The sequence below is a fragment of the Primulina huaijiensis genome, chromosome 9, assembly GCF_012295235.1.
Source record: "Primulina huaijiensis isolate GDHJ02 chromosome 9, ASM1229523v2, whole genome shotgun sequence".
Lineage (NCBI taxonomy): Eukaryota > Viridiplantae > Streptophyta > Magnoliopsida > Lamiales > Gesneriaceae > Primulina > Primulina huaijiensis.
Genome location: NC_133314.1, coordinates 19572320 through 19599794, shown reverse-complemented (window position 1 = coordinate 19599794; position 27475 = coordinate 19572320). Strand labels below are relative to the sequence as shown.

General features: G+C 35.5%; 3 protein-coding genes, 1 long non-coding RNA gene and 1 pseudogene across 6 annotated transcripts; 4 read left to right on the top strand and 1 right to left on the bottom strand.

The window, feature by feature from the left end:
• Positions 1-2905: 2905 nt before the first annotated feature.
• Positions 2906-5339, top strand: LOC140985059 (uncharacterized). Its single transcript, XM_073452804.1, has 3 exons — positions 2906-4262; positions 4400-4471; positions 4565-5339. The coding sequence occupies exons 1-3, from the start codon at positions 3195-3197 to the stop codon at positions 4568-4570; spliced, it is 1146 nt and encodes a 381-aa protein (XP_073308905.1). The 5' UTR covers positions 2906-3194; the 3' UTR covers positions 4571-5339.
• A 1008-nt stretch (positions 5340-6347) lies between these two features.
• On the top strand, positions 6348-14662 carry LOC140984887 (uncharacterized). 3 transcript variants are annotated; one of them, XM_073452564.1, is made up of 3 exons: positions 6348-6695; positions 8495-8606; positions 8697-8832. In XM_073452564.1, exons 1-3 carry the CDS (start codon positions 6450-6452, stop codon positions 8702-8704), a joined length of 366 nt encoding a protein of 121 aa, XP_073308665.1. In that variant the 5' UTR covers positions 6348-6449; the 3' UTR covers positions 8705-8832. The 3 variants fall into 3 exon arrangements, 2 of the variants coding, with proteins under 2 accessions (XP_073308665.1, XP_073308664.1); XR_012176663.1 differs by lacking the exons at positions 8495-8606; positions 8697-8832 and adding exons at positions 7001-8291; positions 14317-14662 and having other exon boundaries at positions 6366-6695; XM_073452563.1 differs by lacking the exon at positions 8697-8832 and having other exon boundaries at positions 8495-8637.
• LOC140984888 (uncharacterized) lies at positions 7980-10488 on the bottom strand. Its single transcript, XR_012176664.1, has 3 exons — positions 10354-10488; positions 8543-9210; positions 7980-8105 (listed from the first exon to the last, which is right to left on the bottom strand). It is a non-coding gene; the product is annotated as an uncharacterized lncRNA (long non-coding RNA).
• On the top strand, positions 12379-14662 carry LOC140984885 (jasmonate-induced oxygenase 1-like; annotated as a pseudogene).
• Positions 14564-14989, top strand: LOC140983946 (uncharacterized). Its single transcript, XM_073451098.1, has one exon. The coding sequence runs from the start codon at positions 14564-14566 to the stop codon at positions 14987-14989; it is 426 nt and encodes a 141-aa protein (XP_073307199.1).
• The last annotated feature ends 12486 nt before the right edge of the window (positions 14990-27475 follow it).

Genomic DNA, 27475 nt, shown 5'->3' with positions numbered 1-27475 from the left:
CATTGGTTTCATTGGTTGCGTTTGGACAAAAAATTAGGTAGTATTTGCAAATACTTCAAAAAATGTTATTGAAATTTTCCATTACAGAGTTTTGCTTCTTTTACAAATTTGCTCAACTTTGTAAATGAAAAGTCTTAGTATGTTATTTACAAATTCTACTTTTTGGTCCAATAAATTTCTGTATACAATTTGAAAAGATTTGATAATAGCTCTTACCGTGTGCAATTTTAAATTGATGGATTTCTAATTGTGACAAATTACAACACATGTTTCCTACCCAAATTCATGTATCAACCCCAACCTGTTATCCTTTCTAAATTATTTCTGGTTCCAGTTCTTCATTTTCCAGTGTCATGCATCATCATTTATCAATATTTACGGTGTTTGATCTGCGTACAGGGTGTCTGCTGTGATGCATGGAAGTATATATCGTTCAGCAAGGATGAGAATGCAGAACAGAGAACTTCGAAAATGGGGTTTTTCCCTAGATCAGATATATTGTATCGAAAATAAACTATAGGATCCTGGACAATACTAGGTAAATTTGACATTGGGACGATCAATATATATGATCAGGGGATAATTTTTTTGTTTTTGGTAGGTTAGGGTTTGAATCCTGGTATTTCCCAAGAAAATGATGTTCATGTAGCTACCATGCACGCACACCATCTTAACAGGAACTTTAAATTTCATAAACATGCTAGTCTATTATGTTACTCTAGAATTAAGACCTTCATTATATTTTCATGCAAACGACAATATTATGAACAAACAATGGATCATATTACATCTCCAGCGTTATATATAAATAAAAAATTATCATGATTCTTTTAAAATTAAATTGCAACATGTCAAAGATATAATGAGTTGAGAATATACTTGAGTGGCAACAATACATGCATACATACAACAAATGTAGGTTACTGTGTCGTATTAGAGTTTACTAATTGCACATCGAGATAACATAACAGTTACCAAATGTATATCAAAAGATAGTAGGACAATGGCTGCGGGTTGCATGTTAGTTAAAAAATGTACTATCCTATGTTCCATGTCTCCTAGATTTTGGCCACGGGCAGGGGCGGAGCCAGGATTAAAAATTACCTGGGGCTGGCTCCGTCCCATGCTGTATTTAATAAAATAAATAATTAACTAAAAAATTTAAAATGAAAAATATGTAAACATTGACTTCATGAAAACATAGAACAAGAGTATTTAATATTTAATACCTTCAAAAAGATGGATCTAAAATACTACTGAAGTTGTGCTCTTCGATTCTTCTTAGAATAAAACTCGTTAATTATTAAATCGTTATCAATTTTTTCAACCAATGTGTATGTCCTTTATTTTTTTCATACAACGCAAGCTACAAAATACATATAATAATTAATAGTGTGTCATTAATTGCTGTCAAATAGATTAATAACTGAAACAATTGGAATTAAAATTGTGTTATTCTTGTACAATAAACATAATGTGTGAATGATCAAATTGAAATCTTGTTTTCATTTAAATGATTTAAAATTTGTTCATATATTTAATTGATGCCAAGGAGATAATATAATGCATAAATATACATTAAGCTTTAATATTATATATTGTAATTTTATGAGTAGATATTATATATTTTTCTTAATACCTAAATCGACTATGCTGGAAAATTTTTTCTATCTAATTGTGCATTAGCCTTTTTTTTTCTATATTCTAATCATAAAAATATAATGAATGGAAATTTTGAGGAAATTGATGTTTTAGGAAAATCAAAATCAATCTCTTACTGAATAATCTATGGATTCGTTTTCCCCGACTCAGACTCTTATTTAATAATATAGTGTGTGCATTTTTGTAGTTTCAAATATATTTGAAAGATTGTTTTAAATTTTTAATATATTCGACCGCGAAAATTTTAGTTTTGTATTTTTTTGTTGAATCAATTGTAGTCTCGTAACTATATTTTGACGATCAATTAGTTTTGTATTTTTTGTTTAATTAACAATACCATAGAATTACAACAGGAAAGATATAATTATATATTACATACATAACTATGAGGATAATGACAATTAAGATTCATAATTACATGAAATTTGTGGTTGAGCTTTATATATGCCTATGAGAAGGTTGTACTTGACCACGACCAGAAATAAAAGACATATACATTGATTGAAAAAATTAGGTGGGGCTGGAGCCCAACCCAGCCCCATATATAGCTCCGTCCATGGCCACGGGCCAGGTTGGGCTCGCATTGGAACTGGCTCATGGTCAACGAGATGGTTAATCGGGTCAACGGTTTTGACGTAGAACTATGCTCGTAAATGGTCATAGGCGGACCGGTTACAGTTTCTGTCTTTAAAAATCATTGACCCTTCGAGACCGAATATTTTTATTATCATTATAATGGAGCCCTTGAAATAAGGAACAAAATATAAAAAGTTCTAGCGTAAAACACACCCTATGACTGCAGAGAGTAATGAAAATTATGACGATTGCAGCTCAAGATTTATGATAATAATATCATATTTTAAGATTTTTAATTGTGGTATTTGATTTATTGAAAACTTTTGAATAGAGTTTTTTTTTTACTGATATCAGAAAATATTTAATAGATGAGTACAAATCTTTTTAAAATTTATTTTTTATTCTTTAAATATTTATTAAAATAATAATAATATTTTTTATTTAAAAAATATGGACTTATCCAGACCTGGACTCGGCGATTAACCCGAATCCGGACCTGAACCGCCAGATTCACTACTCGAACAATATCATCTAGGAAAGTCACGATTAAGAGTCGAGATTTTCCCTTACCTAATCCAGCGGGTCCGACCCAGACCCTGACCCAGACCTCCCCATTTGTCATAAAATAAAATACTAAATGATAAAAATGCATGCAATATCAAGAACATAAATTTATAGACCTTCTTCTCCACGCCATTCTTTGTAGCCCAATTCTCTCTCTAAACTCTTCATTCTCTCCACAGCCGCAAATCCTTTCTTCCTCAAGCTTTTATTTAACAAATCCCTAATCCCAGCTCACATACTTTCACAGTACGATACGTATGTACGCATATAGGCATTTTGGGTTGCGTCATTCTGTCTTGTAATGAAATTACGCCGCCGATCACGCTTCAGATAGGTGTTTTCTTCGTGTTTGGGTGTAAATAGTTGCTTTTTCTTGAGTGTTGATCGTCGATATGGCCTCTACAGTTCCAGAGAAGTCCCAGCCGCTGCATAATTTCAATCTGCCTCATCTTAAGTGGAACAAGGACGGGCACTCCAATGGCCACCACCAGCGCCGCCGCTCCGTAAAATCACCGTTAAGAAGACCTAATCCGTCTCCTGTGTCTCCACTCCGTCAATCTCCGTTGCGAGATTCCGTTTCGGCGCCTTCCCCTCACCGGCTGTCTCCCTTACGCGATTCTGCGTCGCCGTTAGCGTTTGAGTCTACGGATAAGTTGGTGAAACAGTCTAAGATTGGCGGCGGAGAATCGTCTAACCAGTCTTCTGAAGGCGAATGGATGAAACACTCGCTGATGGGTAGTGACTCGGTCAAGAAGTTACCGATCCGTGGTGACTCTTTGAGGCAATCTTCAAAGCGTGAGTTTTCTTCTGAATCGGAGGCTTTGGGGGGGAATAAAAGTTGTTTGATTGAGTACAGGAGGAACCATTCGAGGATTCCTTCGCGTGTAAGTCTAAAGAATGGAGCTTATGCATCAAATTCTGAACGAGCTGAGGAGAAACCGGGAAAGAAGCAGAAAGTGATAGATGGCGGATCAACCACAGTTAATAAATCAAAAATATTGATAAAAATTCCTCCCAAGAACAAATCTGAAGGCGACGGTGTACTAGAAGAACTGAGGGAGCTCGACATTAATGATGACAAGGATGAGACTCGCTTGGTGGAAGAGGAGGGAAAGACGGGTAATAATAACGATGAAGAAACAAAGATTTGGAATTTGAGGCCGCGAAAGCCTATCAACAAGTGCGCCAATATGAATGGAGATGGAGCAAGAGTTATTGCATCGGTCCTGTCTGATAAGAATAAAGCTCATTCACCCTCGAAGAATCTGACCAATAGATCAGGGGAAATTGAAGGGAATATCGGTGGAGGTGGAGGGGTCGAGAAGAAAGTAAAGAAAAAACTCAGTGTTTTGATTGCCTTAACGAAGGAGGAGATCGAGGAGGATATTTTCTCTATGACTGGATCAAAGCCAGCGAGGAGGCCTAAGAAGAGGGCCAAGAACATACAGAAACAAGTGGATGTAAGAAAACCTTTGTACAGTTGTACTTTAATTTGATTAGATTGTTTTGGATCGATTTTTTTGTTTTTCGCATGGTGTTTTTATGCCAGTTTTCTATTTGAAGCACAATATTTTTGATGTAATGTGTGTGATTGCAGTTTGTATTTCCTGGAATGTGGTTGGTATCTATAACTCCGGATTCATACAAGGTGTCGGAGAATTATCTCAAGGTATAGTTTCAATCTATTCAGTTTGGTTTCGTGATTGGATCCTTGTGTTAGTTTCTCACTGTTTTCTTACAGAAATGGCTGTGTTTATTACAGGGTTAGATACCATCAATGGATGTATGATCATGCACTCATATGCTATCCTGGAAGTAAAGGTGCTTGGCAGTCCCATTTTTTGCTACTGTCTTTGAATGTAAATATGGATTCTAAGTAATTTCTCTTGAATTATGGGTTCAGAACAATACATAGATGGTGCTAGCGACTCCTGTTCAACTTGAGTTAGTGTTTCTGCTTTTGCCAATTATTCTTCTTTGGGATTTTTTTTGGCCAAGCAGAAGGGGGTGATGATTTATTATCTGACTTTTACTCTATATGTGATAAATCTGTATTCCATTTTCCAACGCACTGATTGCCAATGTTGTGTAATCGGATTTGGCTCAACACTGACAAGTGTGAGAACGATGCTGTTACAGTGGCGGAGTAAGAGTCCGTCGGCTCTTATTCCTACTAAATTTCTCTGTTGAATTTTGAATTTTTTTAGTTTTAGTTTTTCCCTCTTCGCCGTTCTTGCTCTGCTGCTGTTTCTTAATCCAAATTTGAAGATAGGTAATTTCGGGGAAAACAACATGAACAAAAAACTACTATCAGACATGTGTTTGAAGATGTTTTCTCTGATAACCAGCAGCCGCATGTATAGAGAAAGAGTGGCAAAGAGATAAAACACCTGATACATATCTTTTGGTTGTTTGTTTAATATGTAATCATTTCTATTATACGTTTGAGATTTCATGTATTTGCTATGAACATATTAATATTGTTTTGAACTACTTTTGAGATGACGAGTGAATAATAAACATCTCCTGGAATATTATCTTTCGCATCCTTCTTCTGTGCCACGCGAAAAATAAATGAACTTATGCACAAATGTATCTTTGTTCGAGTTTGCATTTGTGCCTAACAGACGAAGTAGAAGATCGGAAGAGTGGTTAATACGAATTAGTGGATGAAAGCTGATATTTAAAAGTTGTCTTTATAGATGGAAGCCTTGCACCAGCAGATTTGAACGCCTTAGTGAACGTAGAACCAGAGCTGTTGTTAGTATAAGAAACCCAACTGTTCTTGTTGAATCTGATCTACCTGTTCCACGCGTTTCGACATAGGATGTGAAGTTAAACTTCTTGAACTTGAAAGGATAAGTTGAACCTTTCTAAGTTTTTTGTCCAAAATTTTCATTAGATGGTACTGAAATTTGTATGCTGTCTTTTTCAAGATTGGCTCCTAGAGATTATTGGCTGATGGCCCCATTTCCTTTGTAAATTCAATTGAGTGTTCCCGTTGATTATCATATTCAAATGTCTCTTTCTGTCCCCTTCTGTTTAATATGATAATAATTATTAGAGAAGGGAAAATACGCTATAAATTGATACAGCTATTGCATGGAATATGCGGTGTGTGCATAATGATACACTGACGGAGATATTACCCAGTCTTGGAACAAATTAAGGAATAACATGCCGATCATTAACATATCCAAGGTCAACACGATAGCTTTGCGATGCGTTGTTTCTTTGTACAAGAAAATAGTTCGAAGACTTCCTCTCTTTGGGTTCCATGTTTTACGAATTGTTTTTTTATTAGAATTTTTACGATATGAATTATGATTTTATTATTTTTCAAATGCCACCCTTGAATATGATTTCTTGTATTTATTAAATGAATCTCAATTTTTACCAAGGTTTGTCGATATCTCTTATTGAGGATTACTATATATATTGTCATCATAAAATAAATTTCTCCTCCAAAATAAATAAATACCTCAAAATCATAAAATAAATTTCTCCTCCAAAATAAATAAATACCTCAAAATTATAATACAGAATTCTAACTGGACGGGAAATACAGCAAAGAATGAGACCACAATTTGGGCCAGGGCCCGTTTCGTAGAAGAACTCTCTATCATATTTTGATTGTAAACGCCGAAATGCCTAATGGAAGTGAGATGGAAGAGGAAGGGAAAGGTCGAGACGTCGTGACTGGGTTGAAACAGTACTGGTGGTGGGCCGCCGCCAGCTTAGCTCAATTAGGGTGGGGGATCTCCGCATTCAGAAAAGGGGGCGCCGGAGACTCGCGTCTGATGCCCTTTAAGGCGTTCTCAGTCGCCTCCCTATTCGTCGGTGCCTCCGCCTGCGCCGCCACTGCTTCTCTCCGAGCTTCTGGCATCCATTCTGTATGTCTTCTTTAATATTCATCTTTCTTTTCTGTTTGGATGGAATTCAATATTGTAGTTAGCTGAGATTAAGAGTAAAGAAAAGAAGAGAGCAGAAAAGATTAAATTTTTCCATCCATTTCCAGCAGCATTTGAAGTAAAATTTTACTCTAAATTTGTAACATGTTTTCCTTTCTTTTCCTTCCATTAAAATCTCCCAACTTCCCAAACAATCGAAGTTTTTAAATTTCTTTTCTTTCCAAATCCCAAATCAAGCCTTAAACTTGTCAATGCAATTTTCTGTTTGGTTGAATGTTACGTCGTAGGTAGAAGACATGAAGGTGGTGGGTGCAAATATAAGGACCGGATTAGGAGTACGTCCTAGAGAAGGCAGATGAGTAGATGGCGAAATTACAAGTACATTTTTTGTTTTTTAAGTTCTCTATATAATGACTACCAACTTCTGTTAGTTTTGTTACTATTGCAATGAATGATTTCCGACCCCATAAAAAGGGGAAGGAAAAAAAGGAACAAAGAAGAAAAATCAAATGAATTCGACTACATTGAACATAACTTCATAATAACATTTGTGAACAACTCCTGCTATGGTTACCAAAATCGAACATGACTCGCATTGCTTCGACACCGAAATTTTAAACAAAAAACCCATAATTTCATTATGTGATGGGTTTTTGCTAGTAAATGAAATCAAAATCCATGGAAAGTTTTCAACTTTAGGGTTCTACGTTGTCTCACTGTGGAACGGAAGACTCAGAGCATTAGTTGAGCTGGTGAAGGCTATGTAACTTCAACAATTAGGCACATGAACTTCCACTGCTTGTCCACCTTGTCTTTAAACATCTCTGCGTAAACTTTGCCAGCTCCATTTGGACCACGAATTTGGAAATTAACCTTCAACAACGTATGCATGTCGGTCAGCCTTGAAATGTTTCGAATCTAGTTTCAGCAATTTAGTGAATGTGCACATAAAATACAAGTAGCGATTTTGAATCCGCTAAAATCCTCACCCTGGCTCATGATCATGGATTGATCCCAGATTTTATAGAGAGCATGGGGTAATGTATTACATCAGGGGACAAAAATCTGATTTTGGAAAAATAAATAAATATGAAATTCATCTGTTCTTCTCCGATTGATTGTCCCCTCTCCTTTCCCCATGCATGCAAAATAACTCTTCACTGGGTCAGGGGAATCTGTTCTGTAGCTTAAGAAATGTCATCAAATTCTTCTCACAGACAAATATGGGGATGTGGATTTTTTTTAGAAAAATTTAGTTACCACTTACCACAAAATGTTCAACACCGTCTTCGTCAGTCCATTTATCATTGGGTATGCGTGGTCGGGCAGCACGATTCCTACTTTCCGAACATAACCTGTAACTGGTGGGTTCCAATCCTAACCCACCCTGACCTGTTGAATTGGAGGGAACTGGAATCATTTCCAGCAGCCAAGATACACATACACACACACACTGAAACTTTTTTTTTTTAAAATTTAATGCATCTTGTTGGATTAATTGCATAAACAACAGTTCGGCCCCAACAATTTATGGCACAAACGTAACTAGTATTTAACACAACCCATCTTTTCATTAAAGTTTATGTTGCTGTGATGCTGTCAATTCGTCTTTATTTAACTTGTTTATAATCAAGACTTCTCATTTAACAATTTTTCCCCCTCAAATTCGAATTCTAGACACTCAAAATGTCGTTCACGTAGCTGTGTGCATTGACTACTATTTTGCATACGGCTATTAGTTTCTAAATTTGAAGAAGCAAATGTATCCCATTCATCCACAGACGGTCAACAACAGAAAGAATGATATAATCTTGGTGGATGCTACTTACTTGGCTGTCATTCTGAATCCGGTCAAGAGTGTTCAAATAATGGGAATCGCCAAAAAAAAAGATGGTAAGACTTAAAAATTTCCATGTTCAGGCAGATAAATAGTTAAATAGAAACGCATAAAAACGCGGCTCACTCTTTTGGTTCGAATATCAGTTCCTTGAAAACCCCACTTGCTGCAGCCCTGCAAGAATGATAAGACTCTGGTATCTTGAAAGTTGAAACCAATAACAAAGAGCAGAACACCATGTAGAAATTCTTAACTGGAGGGAGAAGAACCTCAGATTCTTTTTTCCTGGTAGACTCGGTGGTTCCGGATGAAAGGCATCTACAAGACAAGAAGCTCTCATATTTTCTCTACCGCTCATGGCAAGTTGAAATGGGGACTGGTAGATCATAGCATGTCGCCTGGCCCTGTGATCTCTGCATTGGATACATTGATCTGTCAATGAATATCAATACTTCATAGTTAATAGAAAGTCTTTTAAGCTACAGATTTGTAAATAATCCCCCAACTCTCAAAAAGTAAGTATAACGGAAAAACAAAGAACAAAATCTACTGTAGGTTAAACTTTCAGCAATTATAGATCATCCCTGGCACATAGCAGGTATAAAACAGAATAAATTTAGCTACAATAAATACATACTAACCACCAATTCGATGGGTAACCTGCAAAATAAAAAAAGAAAAGGACTAATAGTATCAGTTATAGTTATTGAGTGAAGAATTAACTCGTCAAAAGAATTCACAATGACCAAAAGATAAATATAAGACTGTGTGTGGCCATACAATTTATATGCAGCAAAACAAAGAAGTCCTTCTAGAAATAACGATACATTAATTTGTTGCCTTTAGCTGTGAAGACTACCTTTTACTAACAATCCAAACGGTAGCTAGATCATCGATACATGAAAATGTCGTGTGGATTAAATGTTCTCTCTTTTTGGAAGAAAAAAGAATCGAGGCAGGCATCTACTTTTATCACACAAGGGTAAATGTTAGTTATTGAATTTGAACTTTAAAGTCCCCGTTTTGTGTTATTTTACGATGAAAGATGATTTTGTAGCAATGTCTTAAATAAATAACAATCGAATCAACAAGAACCATCCAGTGGCAGCCTTTCTATTCCTGTATAGCTACTAAAACCTTGTGCCAGGGACAGAAGAAATAATACTGAAGATAGTGTACTAGCACTGATTCCCTAGTTAACAGCAACTTGAGTTGAAGCACCGTACCCAATATATCATTCTCAGCAGTGGAAAGGAACATTGAACGTCTTAAACAGACTAGCGGTAAAATTGCGTTTATGCCTTCCCTATTCAGCACTTGCAAAGCAGTTAATTATATATTTTTAACTAAGGTTATAGAGAATTGTTTCTCAGTTAAACAGCTAAAACAGAATTTGTATCGTCAATTCCATATCCAACAATTTGGCTGTTCCACAGTTTTTCTGGTTCTATACCTTTCTTTGCCTCTGCTGAATTTTGTGACTGATACAATCTATTCACATTTCAACCTTGACAAGATGGAACTATTGAACCGAACTAGCCATTCTCATCCCGTTCCATCCATTCCCATGCAATCTATTCATACTCCAATTGGTTTACTACTAATGCGACCATTCCGAAAGGCAAATTCAACTAGAGAAACACTGAATGCCTCATTGTTTCAACTCTGGAGGAGTGATGATCAATTATAATACCACAAGATAGGCACATTTCTTCACATATATGAGCAATAAAATCATAGCTATAAATCTTAGAAAAACAAAAGCTGAGGACGAAGTATGAAAAAATCCAATCTTCGACATACCCTTTAGGAAAAATCACCGATTTCAGATCTTTCTGCAGCCAAAAATGAAAATTCAGCAAAGCCCACATCAGGTACGGACTTTGAAGGCGTATGTTCCAATCCATTGAATGGTGATCAAGCAATATTTAACCATTTATTCTTCATTTAAAACTCATTTCTTTTAAAGAGATTCATTATGCTGTATTTGATTCGTAACAGCCTTTTGCCCCTTTTTTCGCTGGTTTTTTTAATATCTCAAGCAGTTCGGCTCTTAGATTTCAGAAAAATGAGGATATTATTATACAGAAGAAAAAACATCAGATGAAGATTCAATCCAATAATAACTCGCATAATGAACAGTCGGTTTTGTCCAAGCATATCATGTCCAACGTGATATGTCATGCATAATATGTCAAAGCAGTAAAACATGTATCATACAACAGATAAATATGCATTATATAAGCGTGTATATTACTCTTGGATATCTCAGTCAGTACATCACATATCTCACAAAAACAACCTGATAGAAAATTTAGTCATCTGAGCCTATACATTACCAACATACTGAAATCATTATCAAGCAAGATCCATAATCACTAAACATGCTTCAAAGTTCTTTCTAATGATCCTTAAATCTCTATTTAAGGTATTATGATTATACATACATTCGTTACCAGCCCGTTGATGACGTCTCGATCTACGCGTCCCGGTTCACCTACCTCTCCTCGAGTCGAGATTAACTCTGAAGCTTCCGCACACTAAACTAAACTGGCTAGAAAACTTAAGATATATGGGCTAGAACTCGAGAGAGAGAAACTGGGGAAAAGCGGTGTAAAAGATCACTCTCGACAAAGCACTGTTTGATTCCACCTTCAATCTGCCAACCCAAGAACTCTCTGATATTTCACAACTCTCTCAATTGGTTATATCCTAGATGAAATTGAAGTAATCTGCTTCTGATAGTGCCATTTCCGTCTCAAGCAAGAAGAAGTAAATGAATATGAAATTTCAAGTTTGATATATCTTATTTCCAAGGCTTTTACTGGTGAAAACTGGATTGTTTGATGCCATCACTAAAGAAAAGTTTTTGGCAAGAATAAAGGTTAACTGGTCTGCTCTCCTTTTCATTATTCTTGTGGAGATGATCGATAAGCGATCTACCAGATTTGTTGTTCAGCTCAGCAAACTTTTTACTATTTTGAAACTGAATATTATTTCTTTATAGTCGGTTTAAACATGTGTTGATTGATATTGTGAAGCTAAACTTTAATATCTGACCTTTCAGTTTGAGATCAAACAACAAATATACAAATAATTGGTCAGATTACTCACACGTAGTGATAAAAAATATCAATCAATAATTAGATACAAGAATAAATTAATTGAATATTTAGTCCAAAGATAAAGCACATACACATGGGTTCGAAATAAATTCATGTTTAAACCCATGATCACGATATTCAAGAAGATAAAGATTGGATATCTCAGCGTGAATCTCGCTTGAAGTTGTTCTTCATGTGCCTCTAGCTTAGAGATGGCAATGGGCGGGGGCGGATTTGCCATCCCATCCCTACCCCCGATTTATATCCCCGCCCCCATCCCCGATTCTACAAAATCGGGGATGGGGATTCCTGCCCCATGGATCCCCATCCTCGCTTGAATTTCTTTTTTTTTTATGAAACTTTAAAGTATTTATTGAATTGACACAAAAAAATTTTTAATTTGACTTAAAAAATATTGATACAAAAATTCAGTGACATACGTAAAACTTACATGACATTGATAATTCATAGTTCAATATTCTCAAAAAAAAAAATTCATAGTTCCAATATAAATAAAAGATCAAATTCGTTAGCATCAAATATATATATATATATGTATATGTATAGAGAGAAATGCTACGATGGGCGCCGCTGAGCTGGCGACCAACTCATTTTTTATTTTTTTGGAGGTGAAATGGTTGTGCCACGGCAATATATCCAGCCCCAACACCAGGCCGAATCAAAATCATGATAAAGAATTGATCAGCATCTTCTAACTGCGCCCATGATAGATCTTTGCGATGTTAATTCTATCGGTGAAGAACTGGGAAAAGCCTGCAGGGAATGGGTGCCTTTCAAGTGATCAATCACGGGGTTCCACTTGAATTGCTGGATGGAATGATGAGGGTGGGCCGTTCTTTTTTGAGGATTGTAATGTGGATCAAAAGCAATTCCCCTGCTTCTGAGGGCTACGGCAGCCGATTACTAGTTTCAGCTAATGATACAGTTTTGGATTGGAGGGATTATTTTGATCACCGTACTTTACCCCTATCCCGCCGCAATGCATCCAAGTGACCACATTTTTCATCTGATTACAGGTGAACTTTTCTCTCTCTATCGCATTAGGGTTACCCCTGAGTTCATAACCCGGTCATCTTTATTGGTTATACGAAATGACCGAGTATAAGAACTCATGTACAGAAAAACAGTATCCGATTACAGTGAGCAGATACACATTCTCGCTCAAAAACTACTCGGTTTGATCGCTGCAAGCCTAGGCTTGTCATCTTCATCAATTAAAGATTCTATTGGTGAATTCTATCAAAACATTACTGTTAGCTACTACCCTCCTCGCCCTCAACCCAAACTTACTCTTGGATTATAATCACATTCTGATATCGGTGCGATCACACTTACCATCCAAGATGATGTTGGTGGCCTTGAGATCTTGAAAAATGGAGAACGGATACCCATGAATCCAGTACCTCATTCTATAGTAGTTATTTTGGCTGACCAAACTGAGGTACTCTTCATTGTCATTGGTTTTGTCTCAAGAGTCTTTTTTCTTTTTTTCAAGAGTGTTTCAGCATCTGCTATCAGTAAATTCATATATTTTTGTTGTCACCTGCAGTTCTTTTAAATCTCGAATGTTGAACATACAATTAATCTGATTGTATATATGTGGTGCGTGAGGGAAGTTTAATTGCTCAAATGAGATTAGAAGGGTATCATGTTACCAAGTGATATAATCGAGCATGTAGTTTTGGATTTGTCACAACATGGATGTTTGAATGGGTGGACACACCGCTGTGACACCCATTACATTTGTACTTTATTCGTTTCCCATGACCACTTTACATCACTTTTCCATTCATACAAGCATTAACGTGAATATATATATACAGTATACTCTAGGCATACATGTACATATGCATATCCATATTCACTGATTGTGCTCATTGTGGAAGCATTTTATTCCAAGTAGATTTAGGAGTTAGATTCAATTGACCTTTGGGTTTTGCTTATCTTCTACCATGCAAGTTTTGGTGCGATTTTGAAAGTTTTTTCAAGTTAAAATGGTATAGTATATATGGTACATGAACATTCTCTATGCAATCATTAGTACCTTGTATTTGATATCTACTTTCTTGTTTCTTCACCTATCATATCTGCTGCATTAACATATAAAGAATTTGTGAGCGCGTAAACAATTATATTCAAAGAAGTTTAAATTTTAATTCATTTTCTTTGAATTAGAACCATGTCTTCTGCTTTCAGATTTTAACGAATGGAGAATATAAAAGCGCTGTCCACCGGGCTATAACAAATTCCAAAAAAGCACGTCTATCTGTTTCCTCGTTTCACGACCCTGCGAAAACCAAGATTACATGCCCCGCTTTTGAGCCGCCTAAGTACCATCAAGTGGTTTATGGATACTATTATTCATCATGGTTTGCTACGTTTGATGATGCATCCTTTGCTATATCACATGAGCGTGGCAAATCTACTCAGTATATAAGAGAAGTAGAGATGTATGAAGTAGAAAATGTGACAACAAGTGTAATGGTACGCTTCGAATCTTCTGTTATACATATGATACTATTGTGATTGGAAATGCATCGTGAACTGACCACAAATTTAATATGTGTATCTTGTTATAGAACATTTGACAAGCATTGAAATCTGGCTTGGATTTGACACAGAAGACTGGCAAAAGTAAAAGATTGGCTGTCACAAAAAAACCATGTACTAAAAGATTCAAGATCTTTGTCGACTAACCGTTGGACAAGTTATACCTTTCTTCACTGCATCACATACCGAGAAATACTTATCTTTCATATCAAGAAAATCAGTATCATCTTTACTAAATTCCCTTGAGTTATACTCCACCTTTGCTCCTCTATATATACCAATTCCGAACACCTCCACAAAAATAATCTCATACATAGATAATTCCTCCAAGTCCCAACATGGCTCAAGAATCACTGAGTTTTGAACAAGGGATCCGTGAGATGATCTCGTCTCTTACGAGTCATGTATCCAAGATACAACATACCAATAAAAAAGGAGGAGATTCAAGTATGGAGAAGAAAGAAGAAAACGAAAATGGAGTTGGGATCATCACATTGACAGGAAGCAATGTCGGAGCCACCATGCGTCGTAGTAACGGTACTGGGGCAGAGGAAAACCCTGTGCCTCAAGATGGAGAAGGAGAAGAGCTCACTGCATTTGTAAATGGTAACTTTCAGGCCATCAACAACTCAATCATGTTGGATGGAAGTTACTCAACAAATGATCCAGGTGTTCATTTGAAAATCATCGATTTTTTGAAACATGATGACTCTGACAAAAGTGGAAAGAACAAGGGTAGCTTATCAAGTGAACAAACTGCGTAATATGTGATCATTTTATGTAACATGAGCTACCAGCGACTTGTTTACAACTGGATTATGAAAAATAAATTGGATTTGCATAAATTATATCCGAGTTCATGTTAGATTATGATCTTGGTGTTCTCATCCTAAAGACTTGTTTATTGGGTTATAAACTTCATTAAGCTACTCTTTATTATAAGTTCTAATATTCTATGTGAGACATTTGTAATATTACCGACATTTTGAGAAACTGACGTTTGCGACGGTCATTCTAGACGGATTTCACAGACCTTTCAGTATTCAATGTATGCATCACGCACCTTAATCCAGCCTATAATTATGTTTTTTTTCTTCTTCTTTTTACACAATTATCAACGCTAATTCGATAATAGCCTTTTACTAGGTCCTCCGCTACATTGATTCTCAACGAGAGCACCAATGTTATGTTATAAATATAAGAAGTATTTCATTCTAAAAGACTTTTCTATTGGATTATATAATTTCATGGGTTTATAAGTTAGTTTTTATTAGTTTTAATATTCGATATGCGATATTTGTAACAGTTCATCACCGAAAATGTGGACTTGAATGTAGTTTTATAATCAACCGTAGCTAGCCACGGAGAGTAACCCATCCTACAAGTAGAATCACATAACACAATATTTGTATTTTTGTATCAAGATTCTGAAAATGTAACAAAATGTTGTGATGCTAGCTTGAATATTTATATACACATTCTTGTTGTATGCATTTTTTTCACCTGGTGGACAAAATTTATTTCAAATTATACAAGTAAGCAATATAGAAAGCATTATCTTAATTTAAACTACGGAAAAAATAGTGTCAAACATATAAAATAAAATATATTATAATCATGTTTAAATCGTAGTCCCTCTGATAGTAATCACCATATGATTGCAAAGAAGCATTAGACCTAATTCTAGAATTTGATTTTATACAGTAATTTCTAACGGCTTTTAAACCTTATAAATTTCTCAATGCCCCTACATGGTTACGTCTGTGGCATAGCTACAGATCTCCGATGCTATAATTGTAAGATATTATTTTCAAAAAAAAAATTGTAAGAATATTCGTAATAGATTGTATTTTGTATCTAGTCACCAACGTTGTGCACGATCTCGAAGCTGGAGAACTATCATAGTCAATCTTCTCTCGGAATTATAAGATACTGTGTTAAACAGATACTCTATGTGCCTTCAGCTATCCCTCGGCTCTCTCGCTTACTTCATTCCCAAAAAATTTCGCTAGATGCATGTTTTGTAATATCTCAATTTTTATTTATTTTTTAAAACATAAATTTAAATTGTACAAAAATAAATTTGTAATGAATTTTTTTCAATGAAAAATAATAATAAGGGAGGACCTTCCAACAAGTTTGGACCCACTTGCACGTGAGCAATGTTTCTCATATTTAATATAGTTCACTTGTATTAAGGTTGTTTAATTTTCAGATTCAATGGCTCCAAAATTTTCTGAAATTTAATAATATGATTGATGGGATATTATTATTTTATTTTTATTACCATTAATTAATAATAATCATAGTTTATTTTGATCCGATCCTTGATATCCAAATTTAATATTCTTTTTTTATATATTTTTTAACATATGCGACTAAGATAAAATAAAAGAAGATGCACCAAAAGGTTAGGATTTTATAAATGAAATAGCATTTCTTGTTTGGATTCTTTTGAGCAAGAAGAATTTCATCAAATATCGATTTTATATAAAAATCCAGGCTTCAAATCTCTTTTTTATTTTTTCTTTTTTTCAAAACGAATCCATTCTTCTCGACGCGAGCGATCCGATTAGTTCGATTATGAATGCTAATCCTAAATTTTTTTTTGGTAGATTACAATCTTAAAATATTTATAAAGTGTTTGTTTTTGTTTTTTTCTTTTTTGTGTTTCCACCATCCTTCCCGATTGAAAACTGTGAAGAAATAATCATGGTCTAATATGCAAAATTGAGCTATATGAAGGGTGTAAACTCTAAATACCCCCAGGATAAATTGCCATGTGTGGCGGGTGTTGGACGCATTGTCTTCATCCCTCGGAACAAAATCCAGGTACCAAGTATTTGGTAACACCAAAAGAACTAATGATTCTGTCAAAAAAAAAGAAGAGAAAAAAAAAAGGAGCTAATTATAATTGAGAAAATAGGTGTATTTTAAGATGACGATAAAAACATTTTTACCCCAAAAAATATTGATAAAATCTAGAGATAATTATATACGATATCTGAGTGAAATTTCGAGATTGTTAAAAACTTTTTTAAAAAATGATTTTTAAACTCCTTACGTTTTCAATTCTTGAGCACATGCACTTTTGTCCGTACGTGTTTTTAGGGGTACATGTGTTCGAGATTTAGAATCATTAGGAGCTAGTAGATCATTTTTTCATTAAAGTTTTCAGTAATCTCGGGATTTCACGAAAGTAGTGTATGCAATTAACCCTACAATTTAAATATTTTCCCAAAATTCCAATATTCATTTGGTTCATTTTGTGTGTGTAACAATTTCATGAGTAAACGAAATCAAACCAAGTTAAGTAAAATGTTTTAAATTAATAATTGATGGATCAAATTTTAAGAAACTCAAGAATTCCCTAGATTTTGCAGCCTCTATCTACGGCCATGGCCGGGAAACATGAAAAAATTTGTTCCTCAATTAGCGTGGCTACTCAAATTTAGTAAGCAATTTTCTTGTATGGTCCTTATTTTAATTAAATTGATCTATATATATATATATATATATAAAGATGGATCTATTATTTTTTTGTTTTCTAGTCTCCACATGTTCACTAACTGAAATCTTGGGAACGAACTTCTTCGACTTCGCGTTTGACAAGAAAAAACATTAAAAAGTTACGAGGTGTACACCTTCATAGATTATTTTATTTGAGCACAAAAATTCTTATGAATAGTCTCATGAGTTAATTTGTGATACGGATCTCAAATCCAATTCATTAAAAATTATTATATTTTATGTTGAATATATTATTTTTCATTGAAGTTATGGATTAGATCGATCCGTTTCACAAAAAATCTTCTTTTACTCGAGATGGATTCAACAAATTTAATAGATTAGAGTGACCGATTATATTGAATATGTATAATTTCATATTTCATGTATTAGATCGAAAAGTTACATGAGAGATTTTTATTGTTCGGTTAGATATAAAACTAATATGAATATTTCTGAACTGAAAATTAAGACCAGGTAACGCTTGATTTAAAGTTTGTCGGTCAAACCACTTGATTCATAAGATGAGATTTCAGTAGTAATATTCCATTTCATTTGAAAAATGCAGTCAGATGACTGGGACGATATAAGTAATCGAGGGTAGTAACTCATATCACAGGAGGAAACTTCACGCAGAGTTCTATTACTATTAATGGGTCGCTTGGGATTTCTTATGGGCAAATGCTGTTAGAGTAGATGCTCTATAAGTCAACTGTTGGCTAGGAATTTTATTGACTCAGTTGTAATAAACAATCTTTATTCTAATATAATTCGTTATTTCATGGTTTGTTATTTCTGTATCTGTATACTCATGTGAACAACATAGATAAAGACCTTGATTATACTTTAATACAAATGAATCGTAATTCGATGTTGAAACTCATTTGTAAACACTATATGATCTAAATTCGTTCCTAGTCGATTCAGTCCTATAGTTCTTCATTATCTGCATATGGCTTTTTTTTTCCAGGGTGCTCGTTTTGTATGTGCTTTCAGTTTAATGTTTCTATCCAGTGAACGTGGTTATTGGCAAGAACTTATTGAATACATCGTTTGGTTCATAATAAATTAAAAGTTGCTCCTGCTACAAAACCGAGAGCCTTGAGCATTGTACAAGGATGTGCTGTAGGAGTAACCATTTGATATCAAACAAAGCAAAAGTCATAGAATAACTAATTATCAATATTCATAATTTCATGTTTATACATACATACATGTATGTGTTGGTCCCATGTGCGGAATTTGAGATAATAAAATCCGAAAATAAAGAATAAACTGAACACAGAGATTTACGTGGAAAACCCCTAAAAATTATTAGGGTAAAAACCACGGGCAAGATGAAAAGAATTTCCACTATTTTGTGGTGTACAACTCACTCACTGTGTTTCCAAAGAGAACACACACTCTCTTAATACAGGAGAACAAACACCTCACAAATATTATAGAACTAAGCACTCAAATGCTTATAAGATGAGAGAAAACTCGAAGAAGGGATGATTTTAGAATGAAAGAATGGAGCTCTATTTATAGAACTTCCTGTCAGTGTGAAAACGCGTTAAAAACGCGTTCCGTCTGAACGCATCCTACCGCGTATAAAACGCGTTCCTTTCGCGTTTCGTCTGAACTTTCCTTCCATCACAATAAATGCATGTGCATTTCCTGTACATTTCTTAGCACTTGGTCCCACTTATTAAATTCTTTGTCGACATTTCTCCCACTTGGAGATTTGATTGAGAATCAAACACATCTCCACACATCCTTTCAATCTTGCCATTCCATGCTGCTTACGTTTCCGCTAGACCACTTGAGAATCTACGCCACTCAAACTTATCAGTGTTTACTGGCTTGGTCAGAAAATCAGCTATGTTATCCTTTGTATGGATCTTCTGCATATCCACGCTTCCTTCTTCTACTACTTCCCGCACAAAGTGAAATTGTACTCCAATGTGTTTCGTCCTGGAATGAAAGGCTGGATTCCTTCCGATGTGCAAGGCACTCTGACTGTCACAAAACAAAGAAACATTTTCTTGTTTGTGCCCGATCTCCTCCAATAACCTTTTAATCCATATTGCCTCCTTGCAACCTTGAGTAGCTGCCATGTATTCTGCCTCTGTTGTAGATAACGCCACAACTGTCTGCAGTTTTGAAACCCAGCTTACTGCTCCTCCTGCAAGTGTAAACACATAACCAGTAGTAGATTTTCTCTTATCAGGATCACCTGCATAATCTGAATCAACATAGCCCCTGAGTGTAAAATCCGATCCTCCATAACATAATGCAGCATTCAAAGTACCCTTAATATATCTAAGGATTCTCTTAACAGTGCTCCAATGCTCTCGTCCAGGATTCGCCATATACCGACTAACTGCTCCCACTGCTTGAGCAATGTCCGGTCTTGTACAGATCATAGCGAACATCAAACTTCCCACTGTTGATGCATATGGTACTCGAGACATCTCCATCCTATCTTCTTCACTGCTAGGACACATCTCGGAGGATAACTTGAAGTTAACAGGATGAGGGTCGATATTGGCTTACTATCTTGCATGTTGAAGCGTTGCAAGACTTTCTTCAAATAATTTTTTTGGGAAAGCCAAATCTTTCTGTTACTTCTGTCTCGGTGAACTTGCATCCTTAGAATCTTGTTTTCTGGTCCCAAGTCTTTCATATCAAATTCCCTAGCCAACTGTGCCTTCAATCCTTGGACATGATCTTTGTTGGGGCCTGCTACCAACATGTCGTCCACATACAACAGCAAAATAATATAATCATCACCAGACTTCTTGATATACGTACAAGGGTCTGCACTCAGTCTGTTGTATCCAAAGCTCGTGATATAGGAATCAAATCTCTTGTACCAACACATCGGCGCCTGTTTGAGACCGTACAGAGATTTATTCAACCTGCAAACCAAGTTCTCTTTGCCTTTTTCCGCAAAACCTTCTGGCTAGAGCATATAAATTTCTTCTTCAAGATCTCCACGAAGAAATGCCGTTTTCACATCTAGCTGTTCTAGATGTAGGTCAAACACCGCACACAATGCCAACACTATTCTGACTGTTGTAAGCCAAACCACATGAGAAAATATCTCATTGAAGTCAATGCCTTCTTTCTGAGCATACCCTTTTACGACCAATCTAGCACGATACCGCTCCACTTGATTATTGCCATCACGCTTGATCTTATAGATCCATCTGTTTCCAATGGCTTTCCTTCCTCGTGGTAGTGTAACAAGATCGCAAGTTTTATTCATTTCTAATGCCTCCAACTCTTCTTGCATTGTTATCATCCACAAGGATACATCCGAGCTTTGAGTAGCCTCGTGGAAACTCGATGGCTCACCATCCTCTGATAATAGACAATATGCAATGTTACTTTCAGTGACATAATCTGAAAGCCAACCTGGTGGTCTTCTGTCTCGAGTTGACTGCCTCACATTGGAAACTTCATACTCAACATGTTCTTGTTCTTTGTGCTCTGGTACTGCTTCACAAGAAACTTGACCTTCGTCTGTCTTATTTTCCACCTGAAATACAATAGTTTCTGAATTCGGTGTGCCTTTGTCTCCCTTTACTTTATCTTCTTCGAAGATAACATCCCTGCTGATGACAAGCTTGTGAACAGTAGGATCCCACAAGCGAAACCCCTTTACTCCATCAGCATAACCCAAGAAGATACATTTTCTGGATTTCGAATCTAGCTTCGATCTTTCTTGCTCATTGTACATAACGTACATAGGACTTCCAAATGTATGCAAATGAGAATAATCCGTCGGCTTCCCAGTCCACATCTCCATCGGAGTCTTCAGATCAATCGCCACTGAAGGAGAACGATTGATAATATAACAAGCGGTTCTGACTGCTTCTGCCCAAAATGACTTTTATAGACCTGCAATCCGCAAATAGCTCTTGTTCTGTCCAACAAGGTTCTATTCATCCGCTCCGCCACTCCATTCTGTTGAGGTGTGTAAGCCGTTGTGAACTGTCTTTTGATGCCCTCCTATTGACAAAATGCATCAAATTCGTCACTGATATATTCTCCTCCATTGTCAGTCCTCAGACACTTGATAATCTTCTCAGAATCAAGTTCAACCCGCGCTTTGAAATCTTTGAAGATCTGAAAAGCATCTGATTTCTTCTTGATTGGATACACCGAACATCTCCTAGAGAAATCATCAATGAACGAGACAAAATATCTCGCTCCTCCTAGGGATACAACCGGTGCTTGCCAAACATCCGAATGAATCAGCTCCAATATGTTTTTTCTCCTGGAAGTAGAAGTGCCAAACTTTAATCTGTGTTGTTTACTGGTAACACAATGCTCACAAAAGGGTAGTGACACTTTTGTAAGTCCTGGCAGCAGCTTCCGTTCTGAGAGAATTTTCACCCCCCGTTCTGACATATGCCCGAGCTTTCTATGCCACAACACTGTTAATTCTTCTCCTGAATCATTTGATGCAACAGCTAGTTCTGCCTCCTTGTGTGTTTCTTCCAAAAGTACATACAGATTTGCAGCAATCTTTTCCGCCTTCATAACCACAAGCGCACCCTTCACAATTTTCATGATCCCGTTCTCGATCCGAGTTTTGCACCGATGTCATCCAATTGCCCCAAGGACAAAAGATTTTTCGTCAGTCCATTCACATTTCGTACCTCCTGTATGGTGCGAATGGTGCCATCAAACATTTTAATTTTGATAGTACCGACCCCAGCAATTTCCAAGGCATGATCATTTTCCATTAATACAGTTCCTCCTGAGACTGGTTCATAATGATCAAACCATTCTCTCCGCGACGTCATGTGCCACGTCGCTCCTGAATCCATAATCCATGTGTCACAAAATTTGTGTCTGCCTTCTGCAACTGTTGTCGCTTCGCTGAACAAAATTTCACCACTGCCTGAATTACTGGTCACATTTCCTTGAGAACTCTTCTCGATACTCGTACACTCTTTCTTGAAGTCCCCTTTACCGCCACATTTAAAGCAGTAAATATTTTTTTCTTACTTCTCGACTTTGATCTACCTCGTCTTTGGCTCCCACTGGAGTCACGGTCCATAAATCTTCATCTTATCATCAGTAAAGCCTCCGCCTGCTTCGATGTTACCAACCTATCTTCCTTATTCTTGTGCCGGCTTTCTTCATCGAGAACCGCAGTTAAGATATCATCAAATCTTAGAAAGCCCATAAAAATATTGTTGGTAATGTTGATGATAAGTTGATCATATGAATCTGGTAGACTTTGAAGTAGAAGCTCCGCACGTTCATTTTCCCCTATTTTATGTCCCATGGAAGTGAGTTGGGCAAATAGAATATTTAGTGTGTTGATATAGTCGGTCATCGATGAGGATTCCGCCATCCGAAGAGTATAAAGCCTTATATTTAGGAAAATCATGTTGTGTAGCGACTTGACCTCGTACATCTTTGTCAGAGTATCCCAGATAACTTGTAAGGACCGTGTATCGTATTATCGTAAATCCTATGTTGATTATCGATAAATTATGAAATTGTCATGTGCTTATGTATATGATGTATATCATGACAATGAAATTGAGAAAATAAGTATCGAATATGAATTGACGTTGTAAGAGCTCGAGTGGAGAAGCCGGACGCCAATATAGTACAAAATTAATATTTTGTACAGAATGTGTGGCGCCCGGGCGGTAGAAAATGACCGCCCGAGCGCCAAGGTAGAAATTTTAGTGTTCGGGCAGAACCTGCGGCGCCCGAGCGGTAACTTTTGACCGCTCGAGCGCGGCACAAATGTAACTCGGGGACAGAATGTCTCGCGCTCGGGCGCGAGAATTCTACCGCCCGAGCGCGATAACGGTGGAGATAAGAATAAGTTTTTCTTCTTTCCTTCTCAGCAACTTCGAGAGAAAAGTTGGAAATTCAATTTCCTTCGCCCGAATCGACTTCGAAACGCTGTCTAAACGCGAAACAAACTATATATTTGTGATCGTCGCGTCGAGGGCTTCTGATTAAGGTAATTTTCTTCTAGTTCCAGCAGCTCTAAATATCAAAGTGCTGGAATAGCGTGTATTTGAAGTTGAATTTCTTATATGTAGTCGAATAACCGACAATAAACTCATATTCGAAATAGGAATTGAATTAGGATATGATTTTGATTTGATATGAATTTTTGAAGTTTCAAAAGATATTTGAAACTTATATTATTGATTTTGGATCATGTTATTGATTAAAATGAATGTGTTATTGATGTAGATAGATTATTATACTGATATCTTCAGGCTACATCAACTGGAACGAAGAATTGAGGTATGTTGCGACCGGGTAACATACGACATGTCTCTGTATTATATGATATATGTCGGTTTGATTGGATTGATTGGAATGAGATTATGTGTCTATATGTCTTATTTGTTGATTGATGTGGCATACATGACACTGAGATTGAGATATCGATGTATAAAATAAATGTTTTGTTAACACACATCGTTTGATGCATACATCGATACATGATATGCACGTTGAGCTATGATCCTTGGATACCCTGATATGATTTGATTGGATTCTGGGGTTTGTGAACACAATCGCTATGCCGATATTATATGACCCGTAAAGCATAGACAATTGTGGCCCCGAGGATTGGATATGAGATTTGGGATTTGATGGCGCTGTGTCGACGCTATCATACGAGTATCCCTTATTGAGGCCGGTGTGCCAGCTCGAGCATTGGTTTGATAGCGATTCGTTTGATTCTGACATGTTCTCAGTGGATGGGAATTTGACCCGATACCTCCACGACATACATGCATTGCATCCCATATATCATTGTTTAGATATCTGTTGTATATATGATTGGTTGTTCCATACGGAGCTTTGCTCACCCTCAAGGGGGGGCTGTTGTTGTCTTTGTGTGTGGACAATGGCAGGTACTCCAGGATATCAGGAGACCGGAGAGGGTACTTCTGGAGGGAGTCACAGTTTGAGCTGAGGTTTTATGTTTTGTTCCCAGTATATGTATGTATCTATATACCGGGGCATGTCCCGAGGATATGAGTTGTTTGTATATGATTGGTTTTGATTATGTGTGGGCATGTTTTATGATATGAGATGGAATATTATTTTTAGTATTCAAATAATATATTTTGGGCTCATTGTAAAGAAATTTTAAACTCGTTTTCCGCTGTGATTAATGAACCCTAATCAAATTGTGTTGTAATAACGATTAGGAGCTAAGGGCCCCACATAACTTTTGCTTTTTTATCTCAGAGATACTTGGCAATACTTCGTCTGCTATAACCAAGTGTAAATTGGCAACAGCATTGTCATTCATCTCATTCCACTTTCCATCATCCGTAATCTCCACCGGTCTATCTCCAATAGCCACCAAGCAATTCTCCTTTCTTAAAACTGCTTATATCTTTATTTTCCACAGCATAAAATTGCTTCCATTGAACTTTGTCATCTCGTACCTGCCCGCCATTATGTCTACAATAATTTTAGTAGACTGGACAAAATAATCCCGCCTTAAATAAAAAATCTCAAAAAAATCTTTTCTGATATGGAAGATCAGTCTAGGCTGCAACCACAGAGCATTCTCAGAATTTTAAGAAATTTAAACCAAGGCTCTGATACCACTTGTTGGTCCAACGTGCGAAATTTGAGATAATAAAATCCGAAAATAAAGAATAAACTGGACACCGAGATTTACGTGGAAACCCTCTAAAAATTATTAGGGTAAAAACCACAGACAAGATGAAAAGAATTTTCACTATTTTGTGGTGTACAACTCACTCACTGTGTTTCCAAAGAGAACACACACTCTCTTAATACAGGAGAACAAACACCTCACAAATATTATAGAACTAAGCACTCAAATGCTTATAAGATGAGAGAAAAATCGAAGAAGGGATGATTTCAGAATGAAGGAATGGAACTCTATTTATAGAACTTCCTGTCAGTGTGAAAACGCGTTCCGTCTGAACGCATCCTACCGCGCATAAAACGCGTTCCTTTCGCGTTTTGTTTAAAATTTCCTTCCATCACAATAAATGTATGTGCATTTCCTGTACATTTCTTAGCACTTGATCCCACTTATTAAATTCTTTGTCCACAGTATGTAGATATATGTGTATAAATGTATGCACATATTTGTATATTTTATACTATTTTATTAAGAATGAACATAATAGTAACAAAAAGTTTGGTATCATTGTCTATTTTTTTCATTATTTGAAAATTGTATATTAGTCTCTTATAAATTTTCACAAGTATGGTATGACCTCTTTTAAATATAACTAATTCAAATGGCAATACGTAATCTTAACTTTTTATAATTATTGTATTACTTCTATTTGAATATAAATTAAATCAATTATTAAAAAAAAAGTTTTAAAAAAGCAACGCGTGTCGATGATCGCTAATATATTTGATGATTCCACATGTTAATATCCCTGCAATTACTACAACGGTCGGGCCCCCTACCCATTCTGCATGTGAAAATTCGTGAATGGGCACAAAAAAAAGATGGCCCTTTTACCCCCAACAACGTATGTGATTTTGGGGTTTTTTTTAAAAATATTATTATTTTAAAAAACATATATTAAAATATAACAAAATTCATATTAATAAAAAAAATTAAAAAAAAAATCGGATTCATAAGAATCCGCAACAGGCTGCCGCGGATTCTTAGAATCCGTGGCAGCCTGTACCAGATTCATAAAATTCCGTCTCCACTCCGCGCCCTGTGTTTTCCCATCTTTAAATACGAATAATCCTCACTTTCGAATGGCATGTATTTCTTCTTCTTTCCTAATTTCCTCTACCGAAAATATTTCTTTCTCGTAATCATTCTCGCATTCATCCTATTCATATACGCAAAAACCATCTTTTCTACGTCGACCTACAATTAATATTCTTAGTTGATTTTATCATCTTTTTTATTTGAACATATATGAAGAGGTAATGTTTAATTTTGTTGTTAATATTTTTATTATATATTTAGAATCATTAATTTCTTTTGTGTAATTTTTGTGGCAATACTTGTCATTTATTTCAGATATTAGCACTGTCCGTTGATATTATAACAAGTTTCGTATAATTACGTCTGTGAAGGTAATTTAAATAATTTTGTTAATATTATGTTTGTCTTATTTATATTATATTAATATAATTATAAATTTTTTCACTAACATTATATGAATAAGTAAAATTTAGTTGAATAGTATATTTTTAATATTAATCGCGATATTGAAAAATTGGAAGTAAAAAAAAATAATTATGATATTGTCAATTTTGAAATATTTCAAGGTTTTTATTTTTAATATAATTAATATAACTTAATATAAGGTTGAGATAATATTATTGTACTTAATAATAACGAAATTATAAAATATTTTGTTATATTTTTTAAAAATAACTTATAAAATTTATATATGAAATAGTGTTTAGTTACTATATAACTTTGGTCAATTTAATATATTTTATTTAATATTATAAATATATTTTTGTTAATGAAAGCTAATATAAGAAATTGTTAATTCTAATTAAAATTTTTTTATCGAACTATATATTTTAAAATAACTTACTTAAAAGTTTAATATAAGTAAATTATATTAATTTTTATTGTCAAATTAATTTGTGTGTTTATATACAAATCAATTTTGAAAAATATGTAATAAAATTGCACCGAGTATTTGGCTAATTCATCAGTCCTTCAGCTCAAGTTTTCGGCATTCTTCTTGCGCAGCTACTTTTTTCTTCACTCCGTGTTTTTTTTT